At 41.7% G+C, this 27467-nt stretch overlaps 1 protein-coding gene across 2 annotated transcripts in view; it reads right to left on the bottom strand.

Moving 5' to 3' along the window:
• Positions 1 to 22060, bottom strand: part of LOC111950699 (UV radiation resistance-associated gene protein) — a 153212-nt gene extending 131152 nt beyond the window's left edge. Inside the window, exons 1-6 of one of the 2 annotated variants that reach the window (XM_023968502.2) lie at positions 21584 to 22060; positions 13345 to 13462; positions 12636 to 12670; positions 8953 to 9114; positions 8707 to 8781; positions 8512 to 8597 (exon numbers count right to left, since the gene is read on the bottom strand). In XM_023968502.2, coding sequence (XP_023824270.1) covers positions 8512 to 8597; positions 8707 to 8781; positions 8953 to 9114; positions 12636 to 12670; positions 13345 to 13462; positions 21584 to 21670 — 563 coding nt within the window. In that variant the 5' untranslated portion in view covers positions 21671 to 22060. The remainder of the gene's footprint in view (positions 1 to 8511; positions 8598 to 8706; positions 8782 to 8952; positions 9115 to 12635; positions 12671 to 13344; positions 13463 to 21583) is intronic. The other variant, XM_023968503.2, reaches the window with a different exon arrangement.
• Between the last annotated feature and the right edge of the window lie 5407 nt (positions 22061 to 27467).

The following is a 27467-nucleotide window of genomic DNA, read 5'->3' as shown; positions in this document are numbered from 1 at the left end:
ACCCTCACCACCTGGGGGCGGCCCGTCAGGAAGTCCAGGACCCAGTTGCACAGGGCGGGGTCGAGACCCAGGGTCTCGAGCTTGATGACGAGTTGAGGGTACTATGGTGTTAAATGCTGAGCTCATATTTACCCTGTCGCTAACTCATATTTACCCTGTCGCTAACTCATATTTAAATATTGTCACCTCTGTACATAGAGGAGTTAAGATTGTGGCGGGGTGACAGAAAATATTTTGGTGCACCTTCATGTGCATTTTCTCTCTGCGGATGGTTAGAAGGGGTTCTTCCAGTATTCTGTAAGTAAAAAAATCTTTGTTTACAATACATGGCAACTTTAGAGAGAAAGCCATGGTGGGAAACCCTGTGAGCCACCCTAATACCTATTTCAGAAAAAAACATGTTACCTGTAATAAATATGGCCCGCTTTCAAACAGTCCCTTATTTACCACGAGAATACCCCCTTTAATATTTTTTTTAAAATACATCCCAGCACGTAGGCAGCACCGGTGAGGAGTGGGAGTGCACTGATCTGGCCACATTTGTATTCGTAATCCTATCCGTAATTGACAGATGCTAGTTGGATGGGATGATACTCATAAATCAGCAAAATTGAAGTGCTTTAAAATGCTTAGGCCTACATTGGTCTCAAGGCAGGTTTTATTGTACCGCATCTTCTACCCCCCCTCCCTAACCCTTCAGATATAAACAAAAGACTGTATAAAGAAGACGGGATATAAGAAAGGACATTCTAGTCTTCTAGGGTCAGAGGGGCCAGGCCCTCTGCAAAAGATTACTGACGAGAGGTTCCCATCTCCTCCCCTCAAACTGTCCCTTTAGGTCACTAAAGCTGCAAGAGGTAATGAACCAAACAATGAACAACTAAAATCCTAACCACACGAAGACTCGCCTTTTACCACCACGGTCTGTTACATCAGTTACGATTAAAGTTACCGCCCTACTTTCTCTCCGTAATGGGGATAACACAACACGAGTGGCCAATCTGGCGATGCTACTCTAATGCACAACATGCCACGAGTAATCAAGGGAAGAATGCAGCCCTAGATCAACGGTTTGAGATTAGGGCTGACAGCGAGCAATGTTAGGAAACTGCTGGGTTGGGACAGAACGAAAGAGACGGAGCAGGAAAAGGCTCTGTGTCAGGACTCAGGAGTCAACATGGGCACCAAACAGGCCGAACCAGGGAGGGACTTACCTGAAAAAGACAAATAAGAAACCCTTCATTTACTGTTCCAAAATGTTTTGCTATGGTGTGCATTAAATGAATACAACCCAGGAGTCCATGGGCCTAGTTGCTAGAAAGAAACAGAGTGCAGGCTACTGGCTTGGCATGTGAAAAACGTACATTTGTTTAAAGATCTGTTAAAGGTTTTGTTAAATTTCAGCCAGTAGTTTTGAAAGTAGAGCTCACGAGCCAAAACGGGTCCCCGAAAATTGTGCTCAATTGTTCTCGAGCTCCGGAGCGAATGCCCAAAGAGTGAATTTATTTTAATGTATAATTTATTTTTTTAATTAAACAAACTTTGGGGGCGTTCATGTGGTGTGCATGTTGGACTCACCCAGCAATACTGTGCTGACCTGATCCCTCCTCAACCTTGCAACCTCATTAAACATCATTCCATAGCGCGTGGTCTCATCAGAATAGTATTTCAAATGAGCAAGCAAATGTGATAACGTAATTTTATACAACGGAAAATGAATACTTATGTTTCCATCAAATGTCCTACTCCTTGAAAGTGTGTTGATTATATCATATGCCAACGTGATAAATGATGATCGCTGGCAATCAACAGCTGCAGTGTTCCCAGCATTGGATTACCTAATTTCATGGAATACATGTCAAAGTCTATAAAGACAAAAAGTGAATGCATGGAATTATTTGATTTGGATGGATGGCCTATATTTTCCTCTATAAAAAGTGGATGAAAGTTTGCAGTATACATTTCTCAAGCACATCAAAGTTGTGTCGTTTCACGATTTGCAAATGGGATAGATGGACGCGTGCCTTGTGAAAAACCTTAAAGCCTATTGCACAATATATTCCAAAACTCAAACAAAATACACCAGTGGTACCATTTAGGAGATACAGGTTGTGACCATAGTGTTTCTGATCAGGTTGACAATGATCTTCTAATATATTTGTGTGGGTACAATGCCATCTTTTGAGCACAACATTTTGTGGTTTGCAGAGAAACGCATTAATGAAAAGAAACTACTACAGAGGTCTAACAGATCTAACGTTTTCTAACTTCTGATGCATGGATTTGATCGATGTATTCTCTGTATTTTCACTGTTATCATGAAAATAATATCTAATGGTTAGCCATGCAGTCACTTGAAACATTGATTCAGAGCGCACGTTCACTACATGACAGGAATGAGCGCGTAGATTGCATGAACTAAATGATGGCAGGTTAGAATGTAAGGATTCTGTGGCTTTTTCCACTGAGAGAGGACTGTAGATTGTTTATTATGCATGTATGAGCCACACAAATGGCACATTGAAACAGTAGGTAAAAAATGTATTTATTTTTCTATCTTCTGGAACATCTCTTTGAAGGGATATTTCGGGATTTTGGAAATGAGGCCTTTTATCAGAGTCAGATGAACTGGTAGATAACATTGGTATGTTTCTGTGTCCAATATGAAGGAAGTTAAAAGTAGTTTTGCGAGCCAAGGCTAACTAGCATTAGCGCAACGACATGCTAGCAGATACCCATAGACTTCCAGTCATTGCGCTAACACTAGTTAGCAATTGGAGCTAGTTAGCAACTTCCTTAAAACTGCACACAGACATAAACATGGTATCCACAAGTTCATCTGACTCTGGGGAAGTAGATAAAGGGTCTCGTTGCCAAAATATCCCTTTAAGTATACTCCTGAGGTGTGAAAGAAAAAAAGCATAGCCACGTCCATATTCTGCAAAGAGATTTGGGGCTTAGTAGCCAGTTTGTTTTCTGTGGTCTGACTGATGGTGTTGGGACCCTGGGGGTCAGCTCTCTGGGCTTGGAGACGGAGCGGGCCATCTGTTTAAACGGGTCCCTTTAATCCGGCCCAGAACAATATCCTGAGGCTGAGAGCTGAAGGTTGGAGGGGCACCCAACCGGCAGGCAACCCACAGGACTGCTCTAAGGCCAGACGTTAACTAGAGGAAAGGCTTATCGCCTCCGCTAGACACTGCGTCAGGGCAGACGCCCTTTAGACTTCACAATAGAACACTGCCTCTGTTTTCACACACTGAAAACACACATACAGTGCCCCTTCAGATAATATTCATTCCCCTTGACTTAAAGCCTGAATTCAAAATGGATTAAATTATTTTTCCCCCCTCACCTATCAACACACAATACCCCATAATGACAAAGTGAAAACATGTTCGGAGAATTGTTTTGCAAATTTATTGAAAATGAAATCTCTCATTTACGTAAGTATTCACACCCCTAAGTCAATACTTTGTAGAATCACCTTTGGTGGAAGTGATTACAAAGGTGTCTTTCTGGGTAAGTCTCCGCACCTTGGATTGTGCAACATTTGTCCATTATTCATTAAAAAAATGATTCAAGCTGTCAGATTGGTTGTTGATCATTGCTAGACAACTATGTTCAGTCATGCCATAGATTTTCAAGTAGATTTAAGTCAAAACTAAAACTCGGCCACTAAGGAACATTCACTGCCTTCTTGGTAAACAACTCGTGTAGATTTGGCCTTGTGTTTTAGGTTATTGTCCTGCTGAAAGGTGAATTCATCTCCCAGTGTCTGGTGGAAAGCAGACTGAACCAAGTTTTCCACTATGATTTTGCCTGTGCTTAGCTCCATTCCATACATTTTTTTTTATCCTGGGAAAAACTTCCCAGTCCTTAACGATTACAAGCATACCCATAACATGATGCAGCCACCACTATGATTGAAAATATGGAGAGTGTTATTCAGCAATGTGTCGTAATAAATTTGCCCCAAACATAACACTTTGGATTCAGGACAAAAAGTGAATTTCTTTGCAGTATTACTTTAGTGCCTTGTTGCAACAAGATGCATGTTTTGGAATATTTGTATTCTGTTCAGGCTTCCTTCTTTTCACTCAATTAGGTTAGTATTATGGAGTACTGTAACTAAAACGGTAATCCATCCTCTGTTTTCTCCTATCACAGCCATTAAACTGTTTTAAAGTCACCATTGGCCACACAATGAAATCCCTGTGCGGTTTCCTTCCTTTATGGACGCCTGACCTTTTCTAGTGACTGTGTGTGTTTATACACCATCCAAAGTGTAATTAATAACTTGCTAAAATGGATATTCAATGTCTGTTAAAAAAAAAWATATATATATATATATATCCATCTACCAATAAGTGGTCTTTGTGGTTGAATGTGTGTTTGAAATTCACTGCTCGACGAGGGACCTTACAGATAATTGTATTTGTGGGGTACAGAGATGAAGTAGTCATTCAAAATTCATGTTCAACAATATTAAAGCACACAGAGTTAGTGCATGCATCTTATTATATGACTTCTTAAGCACATTTTTACTTCTGAACTTACTTAGGCTTGCCATAACAAAGAGGTTGAATACTTATTGACTCAAGACATTTCAGCTTTTCATTTTTGTATTAATTTGTAAACATTGAAATATAGTATAATTCTACTTTGACATTGTGAAGTATTGTGTGTAGGCATTTAATAAATTAAATACATTTAAAATTCAGGTTGCAACACAACAAAATGTGGAAAAAGTCAACGGGTGTGAATACTTTGAAGGCACTGTATAGGGAGGCCAGTAAGATAAATAATCTGAGAATACAGGGAAAGAACAACATGTGGTATTGATAGAGTGGAAAAATATTCCTCTGACATAAATCTGTGTTAAGAGCGTTGAATTCTGTGGCTCATCTGTTCAATGAAAGATATGTAGGGCCTAAATTTCCACCCAGGGCACTTGTGCCTAATGTTGAAAAACACATTACCAGGACAAAAAAGGAAAAATAGGCGTCAAACCATGATAAACTGAAGGCAACCTGATAGTCTGTTGACAGACAGCGCTCCAAACAGACTGCTGGATACATATAGCCCCTCTCATCTCCCCGTTTCGCTTCCACAGTCTGTCAACATCCCAACGCTACTCAGTCATCTGAACACCATCCAAACCTACTTCTGAACCAATCAGATCACCCTATACCCCAAGGCCCGTGTACTCTACACCAAGAGGGAGAGTAAGTAGAAGTTACCCCTAATATAACCACAGAGTAAGAGCGAGGGGAGAGTGAAGGAGGGAAGGGAAGCTGGCAGAGTGAAGATGTAGGAGCCAAAAGGCTCATGAGAAAGTTTCAGAGATTGATTGTTAACTAAATAGTACCACAGATTTTTTTTTTTGCCATGCAGGTGAGAGAAAATGTTGCCGTTTTAAAGCACATTTCCTGCGATTCTACATACTCTGCCATGGAGTTGAGAGAACATGTTGCAGTTTTATAGATAATTACCTGCAATCCTATGCATTTTGCCATGGCTAATAATGTGTTATTTTACACAAACATAATAGTAAAATCTATACTGCTAAATGTATTATTTGGGGAATTTTCAATTCTCACTGACTGTCTTAGCTAGCTTTTATTTGGGTGATTGTTAGTTCTCAAAGATACATTTTCTAATAATATGTCATTATCTTTTCTACATACTTTATCCGTTTGTTGTTATTTAAGTTTACACTGAAAATGTTTTTCCATTCTGAATAAATATATATAACTTTAAAAAAAAATGTAAACACTGTTTGGAGATAGGTGTCCCGAAGAAACACTTAGGCAACCCGCCCAAGGATTTCAATGGCAGAACAATCCCTGCCCTGTATCAGTGGTTCCAGGAGCATCTTGGTCATTCTACCTGGTTCTTCCCTCCTTATGCCCCACAGGTCCTTGTCAATATTTTGGCTGTTCCTCCTGGCTCCCTTCTCAGTCTGCCTGCCCATCCAAACTTGTCGTGTTCCCACACAAAAACACGACGTGGAATAGGAGGCTTAGGGGTGTCGTCAAACCAGGGTCTCGTCGACAGTGAATCGCTCGCTGGCAAATTTACATCATCAATCAAGTGTTCTTGGAGAGGAGAATCACAGCAGTTCCTGTGATATCCAGGCAGTGAGCAGCACTCACACTGAGGCAAAAAGGAGGAGGCTACAAAAAGGAGGAGGCTACAAAATAAATAGGAGGCTACAAAAAATGTTTAAGCTACAAAATATTATCATCAAAGAAAGATAAGACTCTCAAGCCTCATTAGAAGTGTAGACAAGATCAGGCACTAAATCCGACTGGGGAAAAAATAACAATGTTCTTTTTTACACAAAAGATCATACAAATTATTGCCTGATGATCTTCTGAACTTCCCAATACCTTTCTGATGCATTTCAGCCACTTCAAACCATACTTCCCTTGGCTTGAAGTACTGTCAGGCTCATTTGGAACAGGCCGTCATAGCCCCAATTAAAAAAGGAACCAATGACCATGGATTACATCATATTTCTTACATGGTGTGGTCACGAAAACATTTTGATATCAAAATGGGGTCGCAGGACAAAAAATGTTTGGGAACCCCTGACCTTGGTCATGTTGGAGTCAATGAGCCCCATCACATCAGCCTCTATAAGCCCGGCCCCAGGCCTGCAGAGGATCCTCAGCCTCTGGGAGTCAATGGAGCTGCTTTAAATTCCTCAGAACCGCACCGGGATAAAGAGATGGAGAGAGCAGGAGGAGGGAGTTTTAGTTATGTAGGACTCGACAGCACTGAGCAGAGCCCATAGGAAATAGATCACTCACGCACCTTGGAGGACATTTTCTCTTCCAAAGTAAGGCGAAGACACAGAACAGTCATCGGCCAGAGGAAGACCTTAGGCCTGGAAGGAATCTTCACCCCAAAACTGCACAGCTCACCTCAAGCTGGGGTGAGGAGTGATGCATAACACTAGGAATGTTTATATTTTATTATTGAATCTTCTGATTCAACAGAAAGAGAAAAGACTTGAGGAAGATGGGTCCTCTACTTATGATGAATGTTGCCTAACTATACAAAATTGTTATTAACAGTTCAAAACATTGTGCCCCCTGTACATCGCAGTCCAAAAGGGTCATAAAATGTAGCTTGAGKCAACTTCTAATTAACTGTGGTGTTCCCCAAGGCAAGCTCTGCGCAAACCCTGTAGGTAGTGTTAACATTACGCCACATTCAAATATAGAACAGAGCTGTGGTTTGTCAACATGGAGCAAACCGTACTTGGAGACATGCCTCCCTGCTGAGTCGCCAATGTTTTAGAAAATTATCATTTGCTGCCCTCTTGTGGAATAAAGAGCTATGAAAGACCATTAATCACTAATATGTAAGGGTGTCCACCCAAAAACGTACAGCATCTTTGGTCTATTGGTGAAAAATAATATATAATTGTGTAGATAATCATCTAATAAAACCTATGGTCCAACCCTAATGTCTCTATCATAATCTGTTCAAAAGCTAATGGAGTTTCTATCCTGGTAAAATGGCCAAAATAAGGGTGAATAATTAAATGGAGGTCAGAGGGGAAAAAAGTGGTCAATAGTCAGAAAAATAATATTGCGTCAGCTAGGCTGGCTGCTGTGCAAGAACTGTGGCTAACTGACAGGCTCACCGTTGAACTCATCATCATTGTTCTCGAATCAGGATGACATTGAACAGGTGGTATATAGGTGGTAGGATACATAGCGATTTTGAGACGACATGTAGTATTTTCATATTTTAGTATACGCTTTTCTTATTAACGCGAAATTCCTGTTACTTTTCGATTTCTCACAAAAACGGGTATTTCTGAAATTTCAACTGAGCGTGACAAGCATTTTCGGTGCTTATTATCGGGTACAAATCCGAATTTTGTGATATAATGTTAATGATTTGTTAGAGAAAGACCCCACTGTACGATTCAGAACATGAATAATAATTTGTCTTGGTAAAATGTATTTTATAACATAAGGAAGTGAAATTTCATCACCAAAGCGCGTGTTCACGCATCCTGATAATTCGAATGGAATTCTCCATCTGTTACATTGTTAGACATTGCCAACGATAACACAGTGCCTTTATTTGACTAACTTGATTAAAGCCTTCCATATGCATTTCCTGTTATGTCCAAGAAAACACACTACAGACTGGATTTTTGGCAGCTCTCAGTGACTTGGGAGAAAAAAACTGCCTCCATGATTACAAAGGCATTTGAGGCAGTTTCCTGGCGCCATCTTATGGACAACGTGGGGAATGTATACAGTGACAGAAAGTATGTGACGTACACAGTAGTAGAGAATGTTCCCCACAAGTATATTTAGCATTTCCAATCTTCTCTGGCAGCTAAAAGAAGGCGTTCCTGGTAATGAGAAGGGCAGTCAAAGAAAGTACTAGCCAAGAGGCTAACGGGACATATTGTCACTTGGGAGATACTAACTGTCCAGTGTCTTATGTGTGGGAATGTTTGGCGGGTGCAGTCCGTCTCACCTCAGCAGAGAGAAGACACTGTAGGAGTTCCTCACTGAACTCTGGTCCACCTGGAGTAAACTGTTCTTCTTCCTCTCAGAGTGGTCCTGAAATATGCACATTACAACAACAAACCAAACACAGAAAATGAATTATACAACAGAATGTCTATAGTCTATGTTAGGGACAGAATTCCTGGAACAAAGTCAGCAGTACCTTATGATCAAAGTCAGCTGCATAGTAGCCATCATTCAATCCAAATATGATCTCATTTGGATTCCTGGAGCGGATCTGTGAAGGAACAAAGCAGTGGTATTTAGTCTGTATTAAAACAAGAGAGGCTGTTATTGTCTATATGACTGCAGACTGTACTGTATTCTGATCAGAGGAAAGCATGGTATGCTAGTCAGCATACATCCCAAAGCAGCCTACATTATATGAGCGTATGTTGTTTCCACTGACCTGTTGCCCTGTGTATCTAAGCCCGTCCAGGTTGACCTTCCACTCTATGAGAAGTGTGAACTGTTCCTCTCGGCCYCCCCAGATCTTCACCACGAAGCAGGACACAGACGTGTCCAGGAGGTCTGGCAGCATGCCAAAATCCAGGCTCCGCCATGTTGGATTCTGTAAAAAACAGGACAAGAGAATTGATGAGACAGCTGAATAAATGATCCCACTGGGTTGCAAAGTTTTGATAAGTTCAACTAATATTGCGTCTTAAAACAACCAAGTGTTTAATTTGTTCCCGATTTTGAGACAGGTTGAGAGGCACATTTGAAAGATTCAAATGACAAATCATGTGTGTCAGTAGGGTGTGTGAAAGTGACTCGAGCACACAAAATGGTGCTGAACCAGGATGTTAATTTAACTGTAATGTAACTGTTGTCCCACTTATAAAAGTCTGACCAAATATTTACAAATCCAACTTCAATATCCCGAGGCAATTTGTCGTCACAAAGGCTTGGCTTGTCCAACAATCGGTAACTAGGTTTCAGACTGATTTCTGAGCTACTCAAACCCAGCGGGCAAAACTGGTTGCAATGTCATTATCATTATGACGTCACATGCCACATTTTGCCTGCTGGGAAGACAAGGTCCCTGGACTCCCTGAGGTTTGTCTGTCTATCCTGTGTCATAAACTACTGTACAAAGAAGCCCATTCCCACCATTCAAAGAGCCTACCCATCTGCCTTCCTGCAGAACGATATATAACTGATAATCTTAAACTGTTTGTAAAATGGAGGATTGACAAAGCCAGAAGTGGAGAGGAAAACAAGAGAAATAAAGGCAAAAATGGCCTAGAGATGGGGGGGTAGTGTGCCGTGCGCAATGTTCCTCTACATAATAACAGGAAGAGCAGGCGGAAAGGAGCAGCCTCCTTTGACAGACGAGAGACCACAAAGGGGAAACAGACCAGAACACTAGAAAGCAAAGGTCACAAAGAGGAATGCTGATGTTTTTAAACACAAAAACAGATTTCTGATCTCTGCCAGACATGATCATGAGCTTCATCTGCAGTGCATTATAGACTAGAGAGTAAAGGAAAGGTAGGCTTGGAAAATAGCTTAGGCCAGCTCATGACTCTGCATTTAGCCTGTTWGTAATGGTCTGCTATACTTGGCTGCATTCATCATAGACTGAATAGACTCCATGCAGAGATGGGAGCGAATAGCAGCTGTTGTTGCACATAGATTTGGTCATACACCCGAACAGTCGGTGAGGACAATCGTTTCCCCGCTAATGAGGAAACCAAAAATATGAAAACTACCAACTGAAGTTGCATTAATAGCGCTATAGTTGAGAAAATCATCAGCAGTATCTGATTTTACTGAATGACATCTTTCAGAACACAATGACAGCCCTGCTATGAACACGTTTACAGAGAGAAAGAGTACAATGGAAGCTTGTGGTCATATTTCATTCCTGTTGATGTAAGCCTATTTGTTTCACCTTCTCTCATACAGTGTGTTGCTACAAGGCTGCTTCCCACCTTCCTGTTGTTTGTTTATATGACTGGGGGACAACACAAAGAAAGAGAATAGTGCATGCTAGGAACAGTGACATTGACTGTTTTCTGTTGTCTTGGTCTTGTTGCACACACGCATCCTATCACAGCTGTCAATGAGAGACCGAACAGTAAACTCCTGTGCTGTGACCTCTGTGAAGCTGAGGAGACAGGAAGAGAGCTCCACAATCCTGGTGTGGCTGATTTTTGCAACATCAATATGTCCAACCAAACAAGTATTATGGACACTTGTCTATGACTGCTCAAAGCGGGTCAATCAAAACCTCCCTTTCTGTCAGGTTACTTTAAGTAACATCAGCAGTTGATGTTTTGACGGAGAGAAAGTGAAAGGTTGGCTACTTGACTTGATTCTGTTAGACGCAAACACCAAGGCAGCTGGCCTGAGTCCATGTGTTGACTGTCAGGCACTACTCCTCCACAATTTGGAAATGGAGGAAGTATGCCCTCTTTCCACACAGCAGCACTGGAGAAAGTGACCACTGTATACACTTTCGCATGCACCACACATGTGAGCGCGCATAAGCTAGGACAGGGGTAGGCCCAGCGCTTAAAATCGAGCCGGACACCGTCGGAACAGAACCCGGCACCTCTCCGTTTTGAACTGTTTCATTCAGGAACCTACTTTGCCGGATCCGGTACATCTACATAAAAAATAAATAGTCATTGGAACAACAAATAAAACATCATAAATCACCCAGAAAAACAGTTACATTCTTCCATAAAAAAAGTCCACAATCAACACTCTAAACTACACYAACGGCACCAGAACATTAAGATGAAATGTATTTTGAATTTTGTTCTAGCAATACGGTGCATTAAAACTAAATTCCTGCATAGCTATAAAATCTAACTGTAGTTTTGACACAGCCAGATCAACAGTCGGGGCAATAGCATCATCCYCATATAGATTAAGTTTACCATTTTTAACAATTGAACAATGATTATTATATAAATAGTGAAGAATACAGGTCCCAAAAATCGACCCGTGGTACACCTTTATGTACTTCAAGAAATTGGACTTAACCCCATCAATCATAATGGCCTGAGTTCTGTCACTAAGATACCATGAACAGGCGTCAGAGCTCAGGCCTTTCGAGGACAACATTCAATAAAATAGCATGATCAATCGTGTCAAAAGCTTTTGACAGGTCCACAAACAAAACAGAACATTTCATTTTAGTGTCTAAAGCATTGACAAGAACATTGTTAACTAAAGTGGTTGCTGTAATAGTGCTATGCCCAGACCTAAACCCTGACTGGTTTACATTCAAAATATATTTCCCAGATTTAAAAAAACTGCTAATTTTTACATTTACCAAAGATTGAAGAACCTTTGCTAGACAAGGAAGCTTTGAAATGGCTGCGAAAATTATTACTCTATTTTATCAACGTCTAAATAGGCCTATTGAGTGAACATTGTTTCACAAAGTAAAACAAGAGAGACAGTCTTTGGCACAAGAGTATTGGCCATCGCTGGCTAGTGAGCGGTGCATCYTTGGGTGAGTCAGTGAAAGTGGAAAGCTTTTCTAGGACTATAATTTACTGATCGTTTTTTATTGATCTCAGATTCTCAGTTTGGCAATGTCAAAGTAGCCTGTCATTTCAATCATTTGTGTGTTATTWAAAAAGATTATGCTGAAGCCTCCAGTCATATAAAATGACAAAGAATTGCATGAAATGTGTTTATAAAAAGSTCAAATTCTTCCCAGACCCAAGTACAAAAAAAATGCAACTTCTGTAAGCGCCTCTACTCTAATACTCTATACCACTACATAAATGCGATGATAGGCATGCCCTGCTTAATTATAAAGGTGACTTCTATTTTTTGTCCATTCCGGTACCTCAGAGCACCCCAGGTCACTTCCCTCTCGCAGTCCCTTTTTGTTATGGCACCTCCCAATTTACAAYCACTGGGTAGGCCTAGGACTTGTTTCAATTCATGGGTCTTCGGAATACAACTAGGCCTATAACCGGTAGTGTGCCTCCACAGATGTGAGCAGACAAAGCATACGACATAATTGATTATGACATTCCATAGCTGGTGCTACGGTCATTTTTTGTGAGGCCAGGAGGCTCTGGCCCAACACGTGTTTTTCTTTTTTCAAACAACGACACTCACCAATGAATCTCGGATGACCTCACTCTTGTAAAAGTCTGCAAGGGAAGGAGAAAAGCCAGTTAAGATTTATTTTAAAGCTTTCTCAAGCAGACAATGAATAAACTCACAAAAGCTCAAACAGCACTTGTGAGGATGCAACTCCTTTCAGGACTACAATGATGGGAGGAGTCCTATTAAAGGGTTTGCACAGCAAACGTTTCTAGGATTACCTGACAACAGTAAGCCGTGAGGTTTAGCCTTGATCTGGGTCATTGTTGATCATTGACTTATAATGAAATAATTTGTCCTTAAAACAAAGTGAAAGACCACATTTACTGTAGCATCAGCGTCCCCTAACAAGCCAAACCCTTGTGCATTTAACCACACAGCGTAATGGGACTCTGACCTTTCTCCCACTTATGAGAGTAATGCAGTCCACCTTAATGCTGAACATTTAGACCTAAAGGGGGCTCTGGCACTAAGGGCCGAAATCTAACGTGAGATGTCCGCATAGTAACATGGCTTTTGGTTAAATCATGCAATCATGTCAATGGAAGAGTTGCTCAAAAACTTTAGTTATGTGCACAGAACTAGTTTGGATTCAGGCCCAAAGACAAGTTAAGTCAATTTGTACTGTGGACTGGGCTCAGTATGAAAGGGGTATTAGTGCAGTAGCCTAGTACATTGTCTTACAGAGACAGCAGAGAGAGTACTGTATAGTAGTACTGACCTCTGGATATCCGGTCCTCTAAGCAGAGATGAAGGGAAAAATATGTGTCCAGTAGTGGAGAGCCATTCTTGTTGACAATGTTGCGGGCTGCAATGCTTCTGAGATGACGTAACCGCCTCTGTCAGGGAGAGAGGCAGACGGTAAGATAGTCAGGAAAAAGAGATGAGAAATAGAAGAGGCATAGAGGCAGAGCTGGAGAGTCAGGGATAGCGAGCAGGAGAGAGAACATGTTAAATGGTCTGCCCAAAACAAGGGGGACTGTCAGGCAGTTTGAAAGCCTAATGGGTCAGTTTCAATGCCTTTACAATTGTATTAACACCTTCAAGAGTCTCATCTGGTTACACAATCCAAATTGATGCTTATCAATTTACGAAACTGTTACCAAAGAACTAGCCTAATTCACACAGGATAAACATAGAGTAGCAACCAGAATACCAAATGTCATATAGCAAAGTAATTACTGTTCATCAGGGGTCCCCAATAACATTCAGCCGTGGGCCTATTTTTCCTGGAGCGGATGGTCGGTAGTTATAAATAATTTGTACTCGACAAATTGACCACAAGAATCCCAAAGAGATATAGTATTTGACCAAAACAGAATAATTTCAAACCTTGATTACATTGGGATACGATCGCATATACTGTATCCCTCTATCTATGCATGGGAATACTTGGGAACAGACTTCCTAAATTAGAATCAATTTTAGCTGATTTCGTCCTGATTTTACAGTCTTTTATGCCTCATGAAGCTGGTTGAGAGAATGCCAAGAGCGTGCAAAGCTGTCATCAAGGCAAAGGGTGGCTACTTCGAAGAATCTCAAATATATTTAGATTTTAACACTTTGTTGGTTACTATATGATTCCATGTGTTATTTCATAGTTTTGATGTCTTTACTATTATACTACAAAGTAGAAAATAGTAAAAATAAAGAAAACCCCTGGAATGAGTAGGTGTGTCCAAACTTTTGACTGGTACTGTATGTATGTATGTATGTATGTATGTACATTACACTACCGTTCAAAAGTTTGGGGTCACTTAGAAGTGTCCTTGTTTTTGAAAGAAAAGCAAATTTTTTGTCCATTAAAATAACAGCAAATTGATCAGAAATACAATATCTACATAGGTGTCAGAGGCCCATTATCAGCAACCATCACTCCTGTGTTCCAATGGCACGTCATATTAGCTAATCCAAGTTTATCATTTTAAAAGGCTAACTGATCATTAGAAAACCCTTTTGCAAATATGTTAGCACAGCTGAAACCTGTTGTTCTGATTAAAGAAGCAATAAAACTGGCCTTCTTTCGACTAGTTGAGTATCTAGAGCATCAGTATTTGTGGGTTTGATTACAGGCTCAAAATGGCAAGAAACAAAGAACTTTCTTCTGAAACTCATCAGTCAATTCTTGTTCTGATAAATTAAGACTATCCCATGCGAGAAATTGCCAAGAAACTGAAGGTCTTGTYCAACGCTGTGTACTACTCCCTTCACAGAACAGTGCAAAGTGGCTCTAACCAGAATAGAAAGAGGAGTGGGAGGCCCCGGTGCACAATTGAGCAAGAGGACAAGTAAATTAGTGTCTAGTGTGAGAAAGACGCATCACAAGTCCTCAACTGGCAGCTTCATTAAATAGTACCCACAAAACACCAGTCTCAACGTCAACAGTGAAGAGGCAAAGAAAAAGACATATCTCCGACTGGCCAATAAAATAAAAGATTAAGATGGGCAAAAGAACACAGGCACTGGACAGAGGAACTCTTTCAAAAACAAGGACATTTTTAAGTGATCAAACTTTTTTTGCTCTGAAAACTTGGGGGGGGCGAATTTGTCCTGGCTATTGGGGAACCCTGCTGTAAATCCTCAAGTTAAAAAATAAACTGTAATTTTAGAATATCTTAAAGTATCTGGTTAAACAGTCACACGTAGGCTATCAACATTTGCCCCCAAAAAATACATTTTATGGAATGATTCACGTCCGGGAATAACTGACCACAGATGCAGACAAGAGTTCCATTTGAAACCAGAGTTCATGTTGACTTCACTGTGTGTTTCCATTACAAAAGCCTTGCATACACAAGAGAGTCACAGTTTCATCAACTAAAGCTCAAGCCAGCGTACCATTGATGCACAAAAACTCTTTGTACAGATCACCATGGTTGGATATCAGTAAAGAAATCCATCCTTCAAAAACTGAGCATAAAATAAAAGGAACCCGCTTGAAGAGAAAGGTTCAGTTATTTCCAATCAAAAAAAGATAGGCTAACTGAAGAACACTTTTTTTTCTTCCACAGATGACAATCTATAAAAATAAAAAAAATGGCTCCAAAGAAAAAAACTCATAATTGAGAGTGGTTAAGTCAAGAGAACMACCATGGGACATGACAGATACTCATGAAAAGAGGGGCCCCTCCGGGCAGCAGCATCAGAGAAGCAGCAGGACTTTATGTCAATGGCCGGCCTTCACCRGATCTGCATTCTTCAATCTCCAGCAACCCACACTGAGCTTCCACCACCACAGGCATTAGGGATAAATCTAAGTCATGGGATTCCCTAAAAGATTAAGGCCCCTGAAACAAAAACACAGCTTGTTCAGCAAAGGCTTTTTCCCCCCACAAAAATGTCAGAAGACGTTTCTCCGAATGAGCTAATTTGTAGCTATGAGAGCAAAGAGGGCCTCCAGCAGAACATATAATCTKCCTACTAGGCCAACTGGTGATCTTTAGCGCTGAGACAATGCCAGTACCAGAATATTTTTCCCATGGCAAAAATGAAAACACCAAGGAGACCAAACTCGTTGGTCCTTAAAAAACGTGTTGTACGTAAAATATTGTGTGCTTTAGATTTGGACATAAATACATGTGACTCTGGATGACAACGTAAGTTTGTTTCCACCATTCGGGCTGTTTTCCTAAAGAAGTTAGATCTGCTTTGTGTTTTGTTTCCTTGCCACGATACTAACGAGTATTGCGATAGTGCTATTGTCCCGGCCATAGTCATCGTGCTGTGAAGGTAAATGGTTGAGTCCATRCAGGTGTATATCTTTTTTTGTACCTTTCCTTAACTAGGCAAGTCTGTTTAGAACAAATTCTTATTTACAATGATGCCTACACCAGCCAAACCCAGACAACACTGGGCCAATTGTGCACCGCCCTATGGGACTCCCAATCACGGCCGGTTGTGATACAACCTGGATTCGAACCAGGGTGTCTGTAGTTCTGGTACTTCCGGCGCCGACAGAGATGGCCGCCTCGCTTCGCGTTCCTAGGAAACTATGCAGTATTTTCCTTTTTTACGTGTTATTTCTTACATTGGTACCCCAGGTAATCTTAGGTTTTATTACATACAGTCGGGAGGAACTACTGGATATAAGAGCAACGTCAACTCACCATCATTACGACCAGGAATACGACTTTCCCGAAGCGGATCCTCTGTTTTGCCCACCACCCAGGACAATGGATTGGATACCAGCCGGCGAACCAAAACAACGTCGCCGTAAAAGGGGCCGACGAAGCGGTCTTCTGGTCAGGCTCCGGAGACGGGCACATCGCGCACCGCTCCAGAGCATACTACTCGTCAATGTCCAGTCTCTTGACAACAAGGTTGATGAAATCCGAGCAAGGGTACCATTCCAGAGAGACATAAGAGACTGTAACGTTCTTTGCTTCACGGAAACAGGGCTCACTCGAGACACGCTATCGGAGTCGGTACAGCCAGCTGGTTTCTTCACGCATCGCGCCAACAGAAACAAGCATCTTTCTGGTAAGAAGAGGGGCGGGGGGGGTATGCCTTATGATTAACGAGACGTGGTGTGATCATAACATACAGGAACTCAAGTCCTTCTGTTCACCCGATTTACAATTCCTCACAATCGAATGTCGACCGCATTATCTACCAAGAGAATTCTCTTCGATTATAATCACAGCCGCATATATTCCCTTCCAAGCAGACACGTCGACGGCCCTGAACAAACTTTATTTGACTCTATGTAAACTGGAAACCACATATCCTGAGGCTGCATTCATTGTAGCTGGGGACTTTAACAAGGCTAATCTGAAAACAAGACTCCCTAAATTATATCAGCATATTGATTGTGCTACCAGGGCTGGTAAAACCCTGGATCATTGTTATTCTAACTTCCGCGACGCATATAAGGCCCTCCCCCGCCCTCCTTTTGGAAAAGCTGACCAAGACTCCATTTTCTTGCTCCCAGCCTATAGACAGAGACTAAAACAGGAAGCTCCCGCGCTCAGGTCTGTTCAACGCTGGTCCGACGAATCTGATTCCACGCTTCGAGATTGCTTCGATCAAGTGGATTGGGATATGTTCCGCATTGCGTCCAACAACAACATTGACGAATACGCTGATTCGGTGAGCGAGTTTATTAGCAAGTGCATCGGCGATGTAGTACCCACAGGAACTATTAAAACATTCCCAAACCAGAAACCGTGGATTGATGGCAGCATTCGCGRGAAACTGAAAGCGCGAACCACTGCTTTTAACCAGGGCAAAGTGACCGGAAACATGACCGAATACAAACAGTGTAGCTATTCCCTCCGCAAGGCAATCAAACAAGCTAAGTGCCAGTACAGAGACAAAGTAGAGTCGCAATTCAACAGCTCAGACACAAGAGGTATGTTGCGGGGTCTACAGTCAATCACGGATTACAAAAAGAAAACCAGCCCCGTCGCGGACCAGGATGTCTTGCTCCCAGACAGACTAAATAACTTTTTCGCTCGCTTTGAGGACAATACAGTGCCACTGACAGGATCCGCTACCAAAACCTGCAGACTCTCCTTCACTGCAGCCGACGTGAGTAAAACATTTAAACGTGTTAACCCTCGCAAGGCTGCAGGTCCAGACGGCATCCCCAGCCGCATCCTCAGTGCATGCGCAGACCAGCTGGCTGGTGTGTTTACGGACATATTCAATCAATCCTTATCCCAGTCTGCTGTTCCCACATGCTTCAAGAGGGCCACCATTGTTACTGTTCCCAAGAAAGCTAAGGTAACTGAGCTAAACGACTACCGCCCCGTAGCACTCACTTCCGTCATCATGAAGTGCTTTGAGAGACTAGTCAAGGACCATATCACCTCCACCCTACCTGACACCCTAGACCCACTGCAATTTGCTTACCGCCCCAATAGGTCCACAGATGACGCAATGGACCCAGCACTACACACTGCCCTAACCCATCAGGACAAGAGGAATACCTATTGTGAGAATGCTAATTCATCACAACAGCTCAGCATTTAACACCATAGTACCCTCCAAACTCGTCATCAAGGCTCGAGGACCCTGGTCACGACCCCGCCCTCTTCAACTGGGTACTGGACTTCTGACGGGCCGCCCCAGGTGGTGAGAGTAGGTAACACAATCTCCACCCCGCTGATCCTCAACACTGGGTCCCCACAAGGGTGCGTTCTGAGCCCTCTCCTGTACTCCCTGTTCACCCACGACTGCGTGGCCATGCACACCTCCAACTCAATTATCAAGTTTGCAGACGACACTACAGTGGTAGGCTTGATTACCAACAACGACGAGACGGCCTACAGGGAGGAGGTGAGGGCCCTCGGAGTGTGGTGTCAGGAAAATAACCTCACACTCAACGTCAACAAAACAAAGGAGATGATCGTGGACTTCAGGAAACAGCAGAGGGAGCACCCCTATCCACATTGACGGGACAGTAGTGGAGAAGGTGGAAAGTTTTAAGTTCCTCGGTGTACACATCACGGACAAACTGAATTGGTCCACACAGACAGCGTGGTGAAGAAGGCGCAGCGCGCCTCTTCAACCTCAGGAGGCTGAAGAAATTCGGCTTGTCACCAAAAGCACTCACAAAACTTCTACAGATGCACAATCGAGAGCATCCTGTCGGGCTGTATCGCCGCCTGGTCGGCAACTGCTCCGCCCACAACCGTAAGGCTCTCCGAGGGTAGTGAGGTCTGCACAACGCATCACCAGGGGCAAACTACTGCACTCCAGGAACCTACACCACCCGATGTCACAGGAAGGCCATAAAGATCATCAAGGACAACAACCACCCGAGCCACTGACTGTTCACCCCGCTATCATCCAGAAGGCGAGGTCAGTAAGGGTGCATCAAAGCAGGGACCGAGAGACTGAAAAACAGCTTCTATCTCAAGGCCATCAGACTGTTAAACAGCCACCACTAACATTGAGTGGCTGCTGCAAACATACTGACTCAAGTCCAGCTCACTTTAATAATGGAAAAATGTATCACTAGCCACTTTAAAACAATGCCACTTAATATAATCTTCACATACCCTACATTACTCATCTCATATGTATATACTGTACTCTATACCATCTACTGCACCTTGCCTATGCCGTTCTGTACCATCACCCATTCATATATTTTTATGTACATATCTTCATCCCTTTACACTTGTGTGTATAAGGTAGTTGTTGTGAAATTGTTAGGTTAGATTACTCGTTGGTTATTACTGCATTGTCGGAACTAGAAGCACAAGCATTTCGCTACACTCGCATTAACATCTACTAACCATGTGTATGTGACAAATAAAATTTGATTTGATTTGGTAGTGACACCTTTAGCACTGAGATGCAGTTCCTTAGACCGCTGTGCCACTCGGGAGCCAACATGTAACAGTATTACTTCTGTCCCTCTCCTTGCCCCAACCTGGGATCGAACCAGGGACCCTCTGAACACATTGACAAGTCACCCACGAAGCATCGTTACAATACGGGCTGTTTGACAGAGAACTGTAAATGTTCACATATTTTGGTGTTACAGTCTCAGTGGCCTTTACTTTCAATGGTCCCATTTCATAGCAGTCAAAACAGACAATGTTTTTTCTACAGGGATCATAAGTTCTTACTCTAAGGGACATAACACGCAGGTCACGATCTAGCTCTGAACCTTTGCACAATGAGCACATAATAAAGTAGTAGGCCTCGGTGTATCCTACTGTACTCCAAATGAAATAAACACATGTTAGAATAGGGGCAGTTCCATGGTAACAGAGTGACACAGACTCAGATGTTTCACTTTAAAATGCATGTCAAACAAAAACCAATTATTGCAAAGTTAAACAAACCATATACGCACATTGACAACTTAATTTCCACAGAAGATTCTACAAAAACATATTTAGTTGATGAAGAGTGAAGATACAAAGTTTGGTAACAGAATGACGGTTTGTGCTGTTTGCGCAGTTATTCTGTTACCAAACTTTGCATCTGCAATGTTTTTACACTCCTCAAATTGTCCAGTGTTGGTGACCGAGTCGCCACTTGAGCCACTTCTTCTTGTACTGCGCCGTTATTTGCGGCCCGCCTGTTAGCTTGCACGATTCTTGACATTCTCCTTTCGACTTATCATCAACGAGCCATTTTTGCTCACAAAACTACCGCTGACTGGATGTTTTTTGTTTGTCACACCATTCCTGGTAAACCCCAGACAGTGTCGTGTGTGAAAAGCCCAGGAGAACGGCTGTTTCTGAGATACTAGAACCGGCGTGCCTGGTACCGATGATCATACCACGTTCAAAGTCGCTTATGTCACTCGTTTTGCCCATCCTAACGTTCAATCGAACAGTAACTGAATGCCTCGATGCCTGCTTTATGCCACATGACTCACGGTCTGTAAGAGCTAACCATTTTCATGAACGGGGTGGTGTACCTAATAAACTGGCCACTGAAGACCACTTTTTGGTCATATCAAGTGCAAGGGCTTGCAGGTAAAGGTGCAGTTTGAGAGCTGTAGACGTATAGCTATGTCTGATGTGGTTCAGTCCTATTAGGGGTTAAGCTGGTTGCTGAGGACTTATTAATAATAACTTGTGCAAAGACCTTGGGCATCAGACTGAAGGGTCTGTCCTGTAACTAGTTCATAAGTCAGGTGACCAAATTACTGTAGTGGTGCCTCSGTATCAGGCCAGGTCTTACTAAACTGGCTAATTATCATCGTCTCTGTAGCTTGCAAATTAGATAACTAACAATTATATCTTACGTTTGCACATGTATATTGTTATTAAATACAACTTTGTATGTAACGGACTAAGGCTTAGAAGCTAGAGCTGTCTGGATACTCAAGAGAGCTGTAAAAGTCAGCTGAGCTAACGTTAGTTTGCTAGTTAGCTTAGCTCACTCTGCAGGCCTGTTGTATTCATCTTGCAGCTGACACACAGCAACGTAACAATACAGGACAATACGCATATAATCTACATAAACACAGAGTTACGGGTGTTTGTCKTTACCTGCTGAGATGTGAGCTCAACGTGCAATGCTCGAGAAGATGAGGCTCCAGAGTTGACAGAGTGATCCCGACTGGTGATGGAGTTCATTCTCCTATCGGCACCAGGGCGTTCGCTCCTTCATTCAACAAAACATCTCATCCCTGCCACCGATCAAACCCAGATCCTGTACATCTAGATTTACCTTCTACGGCAGAAATGTATGCATCGGTGTAGCTAACGTTCGTAAGAAAACAGCACTCTTGAAGCTGTCAGTTAGCAAGCTATGTAGCTAGCTAGCTACGTGACATAAACAAAGTAGGACTTGCTCGTGTAGCTTTCGGTCTGTTAGAGGGCAGCACCAGTAGATCACTGATTGGTCCACGGCTGTGTCTGTCAAATTAAGGAGTTACTCGTCGTTCGAATATACTCGTCAAATATAATGTCTATCACAAAGAAAGGGGCGGAGAGACAAACCTCTAGAGCTGCAATATGAGGAAGTGGGTGTTTATGTATGGTGACCAATGATGTATACTTCGCTGATGGTGACAACAAATATTTTTATAACTAAACCAAGATCGACCACAGTCTGTCATTTCCAACGGGAACAAATGAGTCAGTGGGCAGACGTCTAGCGAGATCCTATTGGCGCGTTCTAGCATCATCTACATATTTCCGTTAGGGGACGCCTACTCTGAAGTGTGCGTTTGCAATAACTCAATTCGCCTCTGCACTCCTAAAAATTGCGATTTTTAAAAACTTTTGCAAAGGGTAAAGTCTATAAAACGTAGTCCACTCTGTTCATAACAGTTGTTAGTTTTGGGAACAGAAAATTGTATTGAAATGTTTCATCGATGAGAAAATGTGCAGAATGTAGGCCAAATTCCATCTTGTTCCATCTTCTCCCACTGCCGGTCAGTGGCCTTCTTTTATGGTAGTGAGTGGAAATGCCAAGCGGATGCTTCACATTTATGCATCTGGTGAAATATCTGTCTCATTGTTCTATCTGTGGCGACAACGCACTCAACCAGAGATACTCTATATAATGACGAGATGGTCTTATCTAACAATCAAATCACATTTTATTAGTCACGTACGCCAAATACAACAGGTGTAGGTAGACCTTACAGTGAAACGCTTACTTACGAGCCCCTAACCGACAGTGCAGTTTCAATAAATACAGATAAGAATAAGACAATGTGAATAGTCTGGGTAGCCATTTAACTAGATGTTCAGGAGTCGTATTGCTTGTGGGTAAAAGCTGTTTAGAAGCCTCTACAATGGTAGTAGTTGGCCGTGTTCATGAGCATAAAATCAATGCATCATGATTTGTAGATCAGTCAGTCGGCAGTCGCCTGCAATGTCGAACAAGCTGGTTGTCACAAAGGTGGAAAGGCAAGCAGCGACAGGCGAGATCAGGTGGCAACATTCTAGCCAATGAGAGGGCAGATAAGCATGTAAAGAACAGAAATAACTGATATTGAATTGTTTTTCTCAAAGTTGCCGAGATGCCACATGCGTCCACTTATATCAGTACATTCGTAACAAACTAAACATTACTTAACTTCTATTCAATCAAATAAGCCTCACTTAGCYATCACATTTTTTGCTGACCAAATCCAACACTCTCACACCATACAAAAAAGTGGAGTGGAGCCTCTATTTACGCTCAGATTCGAAGATGCTTATTAACATCAAAGTAGATACAAGACTACAAATCTCGGCAACCTCCTGCACGTCATCTCTAGCTGGCACCTTTGCTAACAGGTACATTTAAAGTAATGTTGCCAATTTATTAATTACTATGTTTAGCTAGCATTAGATAGTTAATCCGGAGATTCTTACTTTTGCCTCGATTTGGCAGTCTTGTCCAGATCAACATGGCATTTGTAGTTCTTTATGATAGCCACATTAACAGTTAATTAGCATTTATTTTGTTGTGGGTAAATACTGGTGAATACATTGATAAAAGTCACCTTGTCCGAGAGATATATACATTGTTATCAGTCACGCAAGGGTAAGCCTACACAAAACACAGCCTTTATTTTAAGTGTTTCTAAAATCTCCTCTGGGAAAAAATATATGGTAAAAAAAAAATTGGAACAATTGGAATACTCTATTGTATGGACCTTCAGCAGTCACAAAATAAAGCACCAATCAACCTAGCCTTCAAACTTGCACAAGGTGGCAGCATCACATGACTAGAAACAGTATCAATTCAACAGTTAATAACCTTTTATGATTAGATTTTCTTGCCTCCTGTGTCCTCTCTCCTCAGTTGAGGAGAAGTTGGCGAGGAGAGTGAACATGGATGGAAATGCACTTGCTTGAAATGAGATGGTACTTCTCCACTCGTGCGCCATTAGGCAAATTACGTTTACAGGGGTGGATCCCAAATTAAATGTGTAAAGTGATCAAAACAAATTAAGTCAGTTTTGCAAGACATTTTATACATAAAACGATAACATATTGTTTTTAAACTAGTAATATTTTTCTCAGACAAAAAAATATATTCCAAAAAGGTGTGGTAGACTTCCTGGGGTTTCTTTGGAGAAGTTGCACAGGAGAAATGTTTGGAGAATGGGAGTGATTGGAGAAGATGGCAGAAAAGGAAATAAGCAAGAAAGTGGAGCATATTATGAATAAACATGGAGTGGGGGATTACACAGGCCTTCTGAAAGATCTGGTGAAGGAGAAGATAATGGACAAGGAAAAAAAGGAGAACAGTGGAAATGTTTATGAGGGAATATGAAATGAGGGATTTCACAGAACATTTGGAAGAACTTGAGGAAATAGAGAGAGATGAGAGTGAGGATGAATTAGATGTGGTGGCAGGTGCAGTGATGACTGTTGAGAAGAAGTTGAATGTAGAGGGAAGCAGTGTGGAGAGGAAGGTTGGCATCAAGTGCAAAAAGAGGGATACGTGTGGATGAAGTTCCTGCAATGAGGACCGCCAAGGTCAGGCCTTGGTCCGAGGATATAAAGGATGATTCTGGCCCAGTGTGAGTAAGATTTGTGGAGAGAATGGATCCTTGCATTTTGGCTGATCCATATGTGGTGTTATATTGGGTAGAGAAGAGGTTGGGGACTGTTGAGTTGGTGAAAGTAACTAGGAGTGGACTAGTGATGATTTATTGTGTTTCTTCAACCCAGAGGGAGCGGGCGCTCCGCATCTCACGATTAGGGAAAATAAATGTGGCTTGCTTTGCTCTCCGGAGCAGGGCACCATTGAAAGGAGTGAACGGGGGTGGCATTAAATGTTGAGGAAGATCAGTTGATTGATCAGATTCCCAGTGTCTGTGATGTTTGCCGTTTGCTGCGACGCAGATCCGGTGGGGAAACAGAAAAGACATTGTCTGTCCTGCTGAGTTTTGATGTAGAGTCTTTGCTAGATAAGGTATAGGTAGGAAGTGTAAGTTAACCCCTGAGAGCGTTTGTTCCTAAAAGTCTTCAGTGTTTCAGGTATCAAGTTTCTTGGCATGTTGCAGCAGTATGTAGGAGGGAGAGTCCTAGATGTGCGAAGTGTGCAGGAGGGCATGAGACGGAGGAATGTGTAGTTTCAGTGGAGAAACTTGTGGGTGGCAGGTTGAGGTTGTGCTGAAGCAGTGAAGAGAGTGGGAGAGGAAGATGGGTCTAGGTTGAGGGATCCTGAGAGGATTCCTGTGAGTAGGCAGAGACTAATAGAGAGTGATGGGAAGAATATGTGCTTCAGTAAGGTAGGTTTCTTGGCATTCATAGCTATGGTTGTCAATTGTACTGCAGAAATGGATTGAAAGTCATAGAAAATAGAGGTTGGGGTGGCAGCAGCAGAGAAATACTGTTGGTCTGGATTAGGATTAGATGGGGTAAATAGTGGAATGAGGTGGTGTGTTAATTTTTTGTTTTTTTAGAGAGGGCTAATAGTTGGCAGAGTAATTTTTCCTTTTCCCCAATTGTATAGTACTGTATCACAAAGAATTTCATGTAGGTAGGCCATGAATAGCTTCACACTCCAGTACAGTAGGTAACGGTGTATGCACCTTAAATTGAATGCGATCCGCCAACACAATCCAGAAGAAGGGGGAGTGTGGTAGATTTCAAAACTTTTCTGTGGTAGTATACACGAGTATCCTCAATGAAAGGTGGCTATCGAGGAGGGGAGGACACTTCCGTTTGCCTAATAACGAATTGACACACTCCTTGACCACTCAACCACTTATCGGTTTCCGGGTCACGGAGGAGTGGATAGAGGACAGTCTTTTGTCCAAACAAGAAAACCCCCTAGTCTTTGAACAGAATGGCATCTCTTTCGCAATACATTTTGCAAAGGCCTACTATTTCATTTTCAAGTACTTAGAGGTAGAAAACTAAATGACACATGACAAATGACAGTTGTCATTAATTAAATCACTCATTGTGCATCTATTTACATTTTTGATCTCACAAAATATTCAAAGATGTTTTCATGAACATACAAGAAATGGACCTACTCAACTCTTATGTTGTGATGTAGAGTGACAGTAGGGGATTATCAGCCAGTAAATCAAGTATCATTGGATGACATTGGATGACCTTAATCTGGAATTAGGGGTCTTTGTAGTAACCGAAGTCTGTAAAAAAAGGCATAGAATGTGTTTTCAGAGAACATTTTGAATGTATTGTTCCCCCAACCCTAGGACATTTGGTGTGCTTGTGATTATGTCTACAAATGCCTTATTTTATCGCTTGAGAAAAATTACATTCTGGCATTGTGATGTTGCGGTGGGACTGAAAAATAGTTAACAGACATGTACAAGTTTTATTCTGGAAACATAAAAAAGTTTCATTTAAATAGACTGTGATGAAGCCATTCATTCACAAAAGAAAAATGCATTGGCTGCTATTTATTGCTTTATTTATTGCACATGAATTAGGAGAGCGGGATGTTCACTGCTCTTTGCAAAAAGTCACAGATGAAGCTAGAAGAAATTACATTTTGAATGACACACTATTTATCACCAATCTCAATTATTTTGCCATGAGGTGAAATCTTGTAGTCTTTTTATCTTGCATAATATACAACATACATACATTTCTGCACCTAGGATCATTGGCTGGATAATGGACTTGATATGCCCAATATGAAAATTATTAATCTCAAACACTTCTTGGTAATTACTAGGGGAGTTCGTGACTTTTATACTCTAATTCAAATCTGTGATAGCAACCCCTTTGCCATTTTACTCAATTGAGTGGAAGKCCCCTAAGAAGTTTGAGTTGTAGTTTTTTAAAATAAGGCATATGCTTTGCAATCTCTTAATTTCCTTCATCAGTAATCTGCACTCTGTGTGGAGGAAGAAATGCTCTTCACCCTGACATTGTTCTTACATCACCATCACTACAGTACATGGGGCCTCAATGCACTAGGTAACACTCTGCAACCCAGTCAACACACTCATGTGGAGAAATGTACAACAAAACTAAAACACAGGTCAAGGTTAAATGACAAAAGCACCATAGTGATTCTCTTAGAAATTGGCAAATTTGACATAGGACTCTTTCAAAGGCATGTTTTAGAGAAATACCTCAGAGGATTGTCACAAATACAAAAAGTGCATCAATATATTAATTTTCATTGAAAATGTTCTTATTTACAAAATACAATTAATACTTAGTGCCATCACACAATCAGATTGCATTACCAATATGCACAATCTAAATCCATTCAATAGAATTCCTTCACTTTCAAGTTTCAATGAAGTGTGCATGTGTGGGGAGGGGACACCCATCGGCTCTTTGGCTCAATAAACCACACTATCAACATCTCACTAAGGCAACACCATTACAATTGCATTGTTTGTGCATTTAGCAACAACAAAAAATGTTAGGTCTCAAAACATCATCCTATATTTTCCTTTTATGGCACTTAACACATTCTTTGTACAGGCCT

The sequence above is a fragment of the Salvelinus sp. IW2-2015 genome, linkage group LG23 (assembly GCF_002910315.2).
Source record: "Salvelinus sp. IW2-2015 linkage group LG23, ASM291031v2, whole genome shotgun sequence".
In the NCBI taxonomy this organism is placed as follows: Eukaryota; Metazoa; Chordata; class Actinopteri; order Salmoniformes; family Salmonidae; genus Salvelinus; species Salvelinus sp. IW2-2015.
The sequence above is the reverse complement of the archived record's forward strand: the minus strand, read 5'-3'. Positions and strand labels throughout refer to the sequence as shown.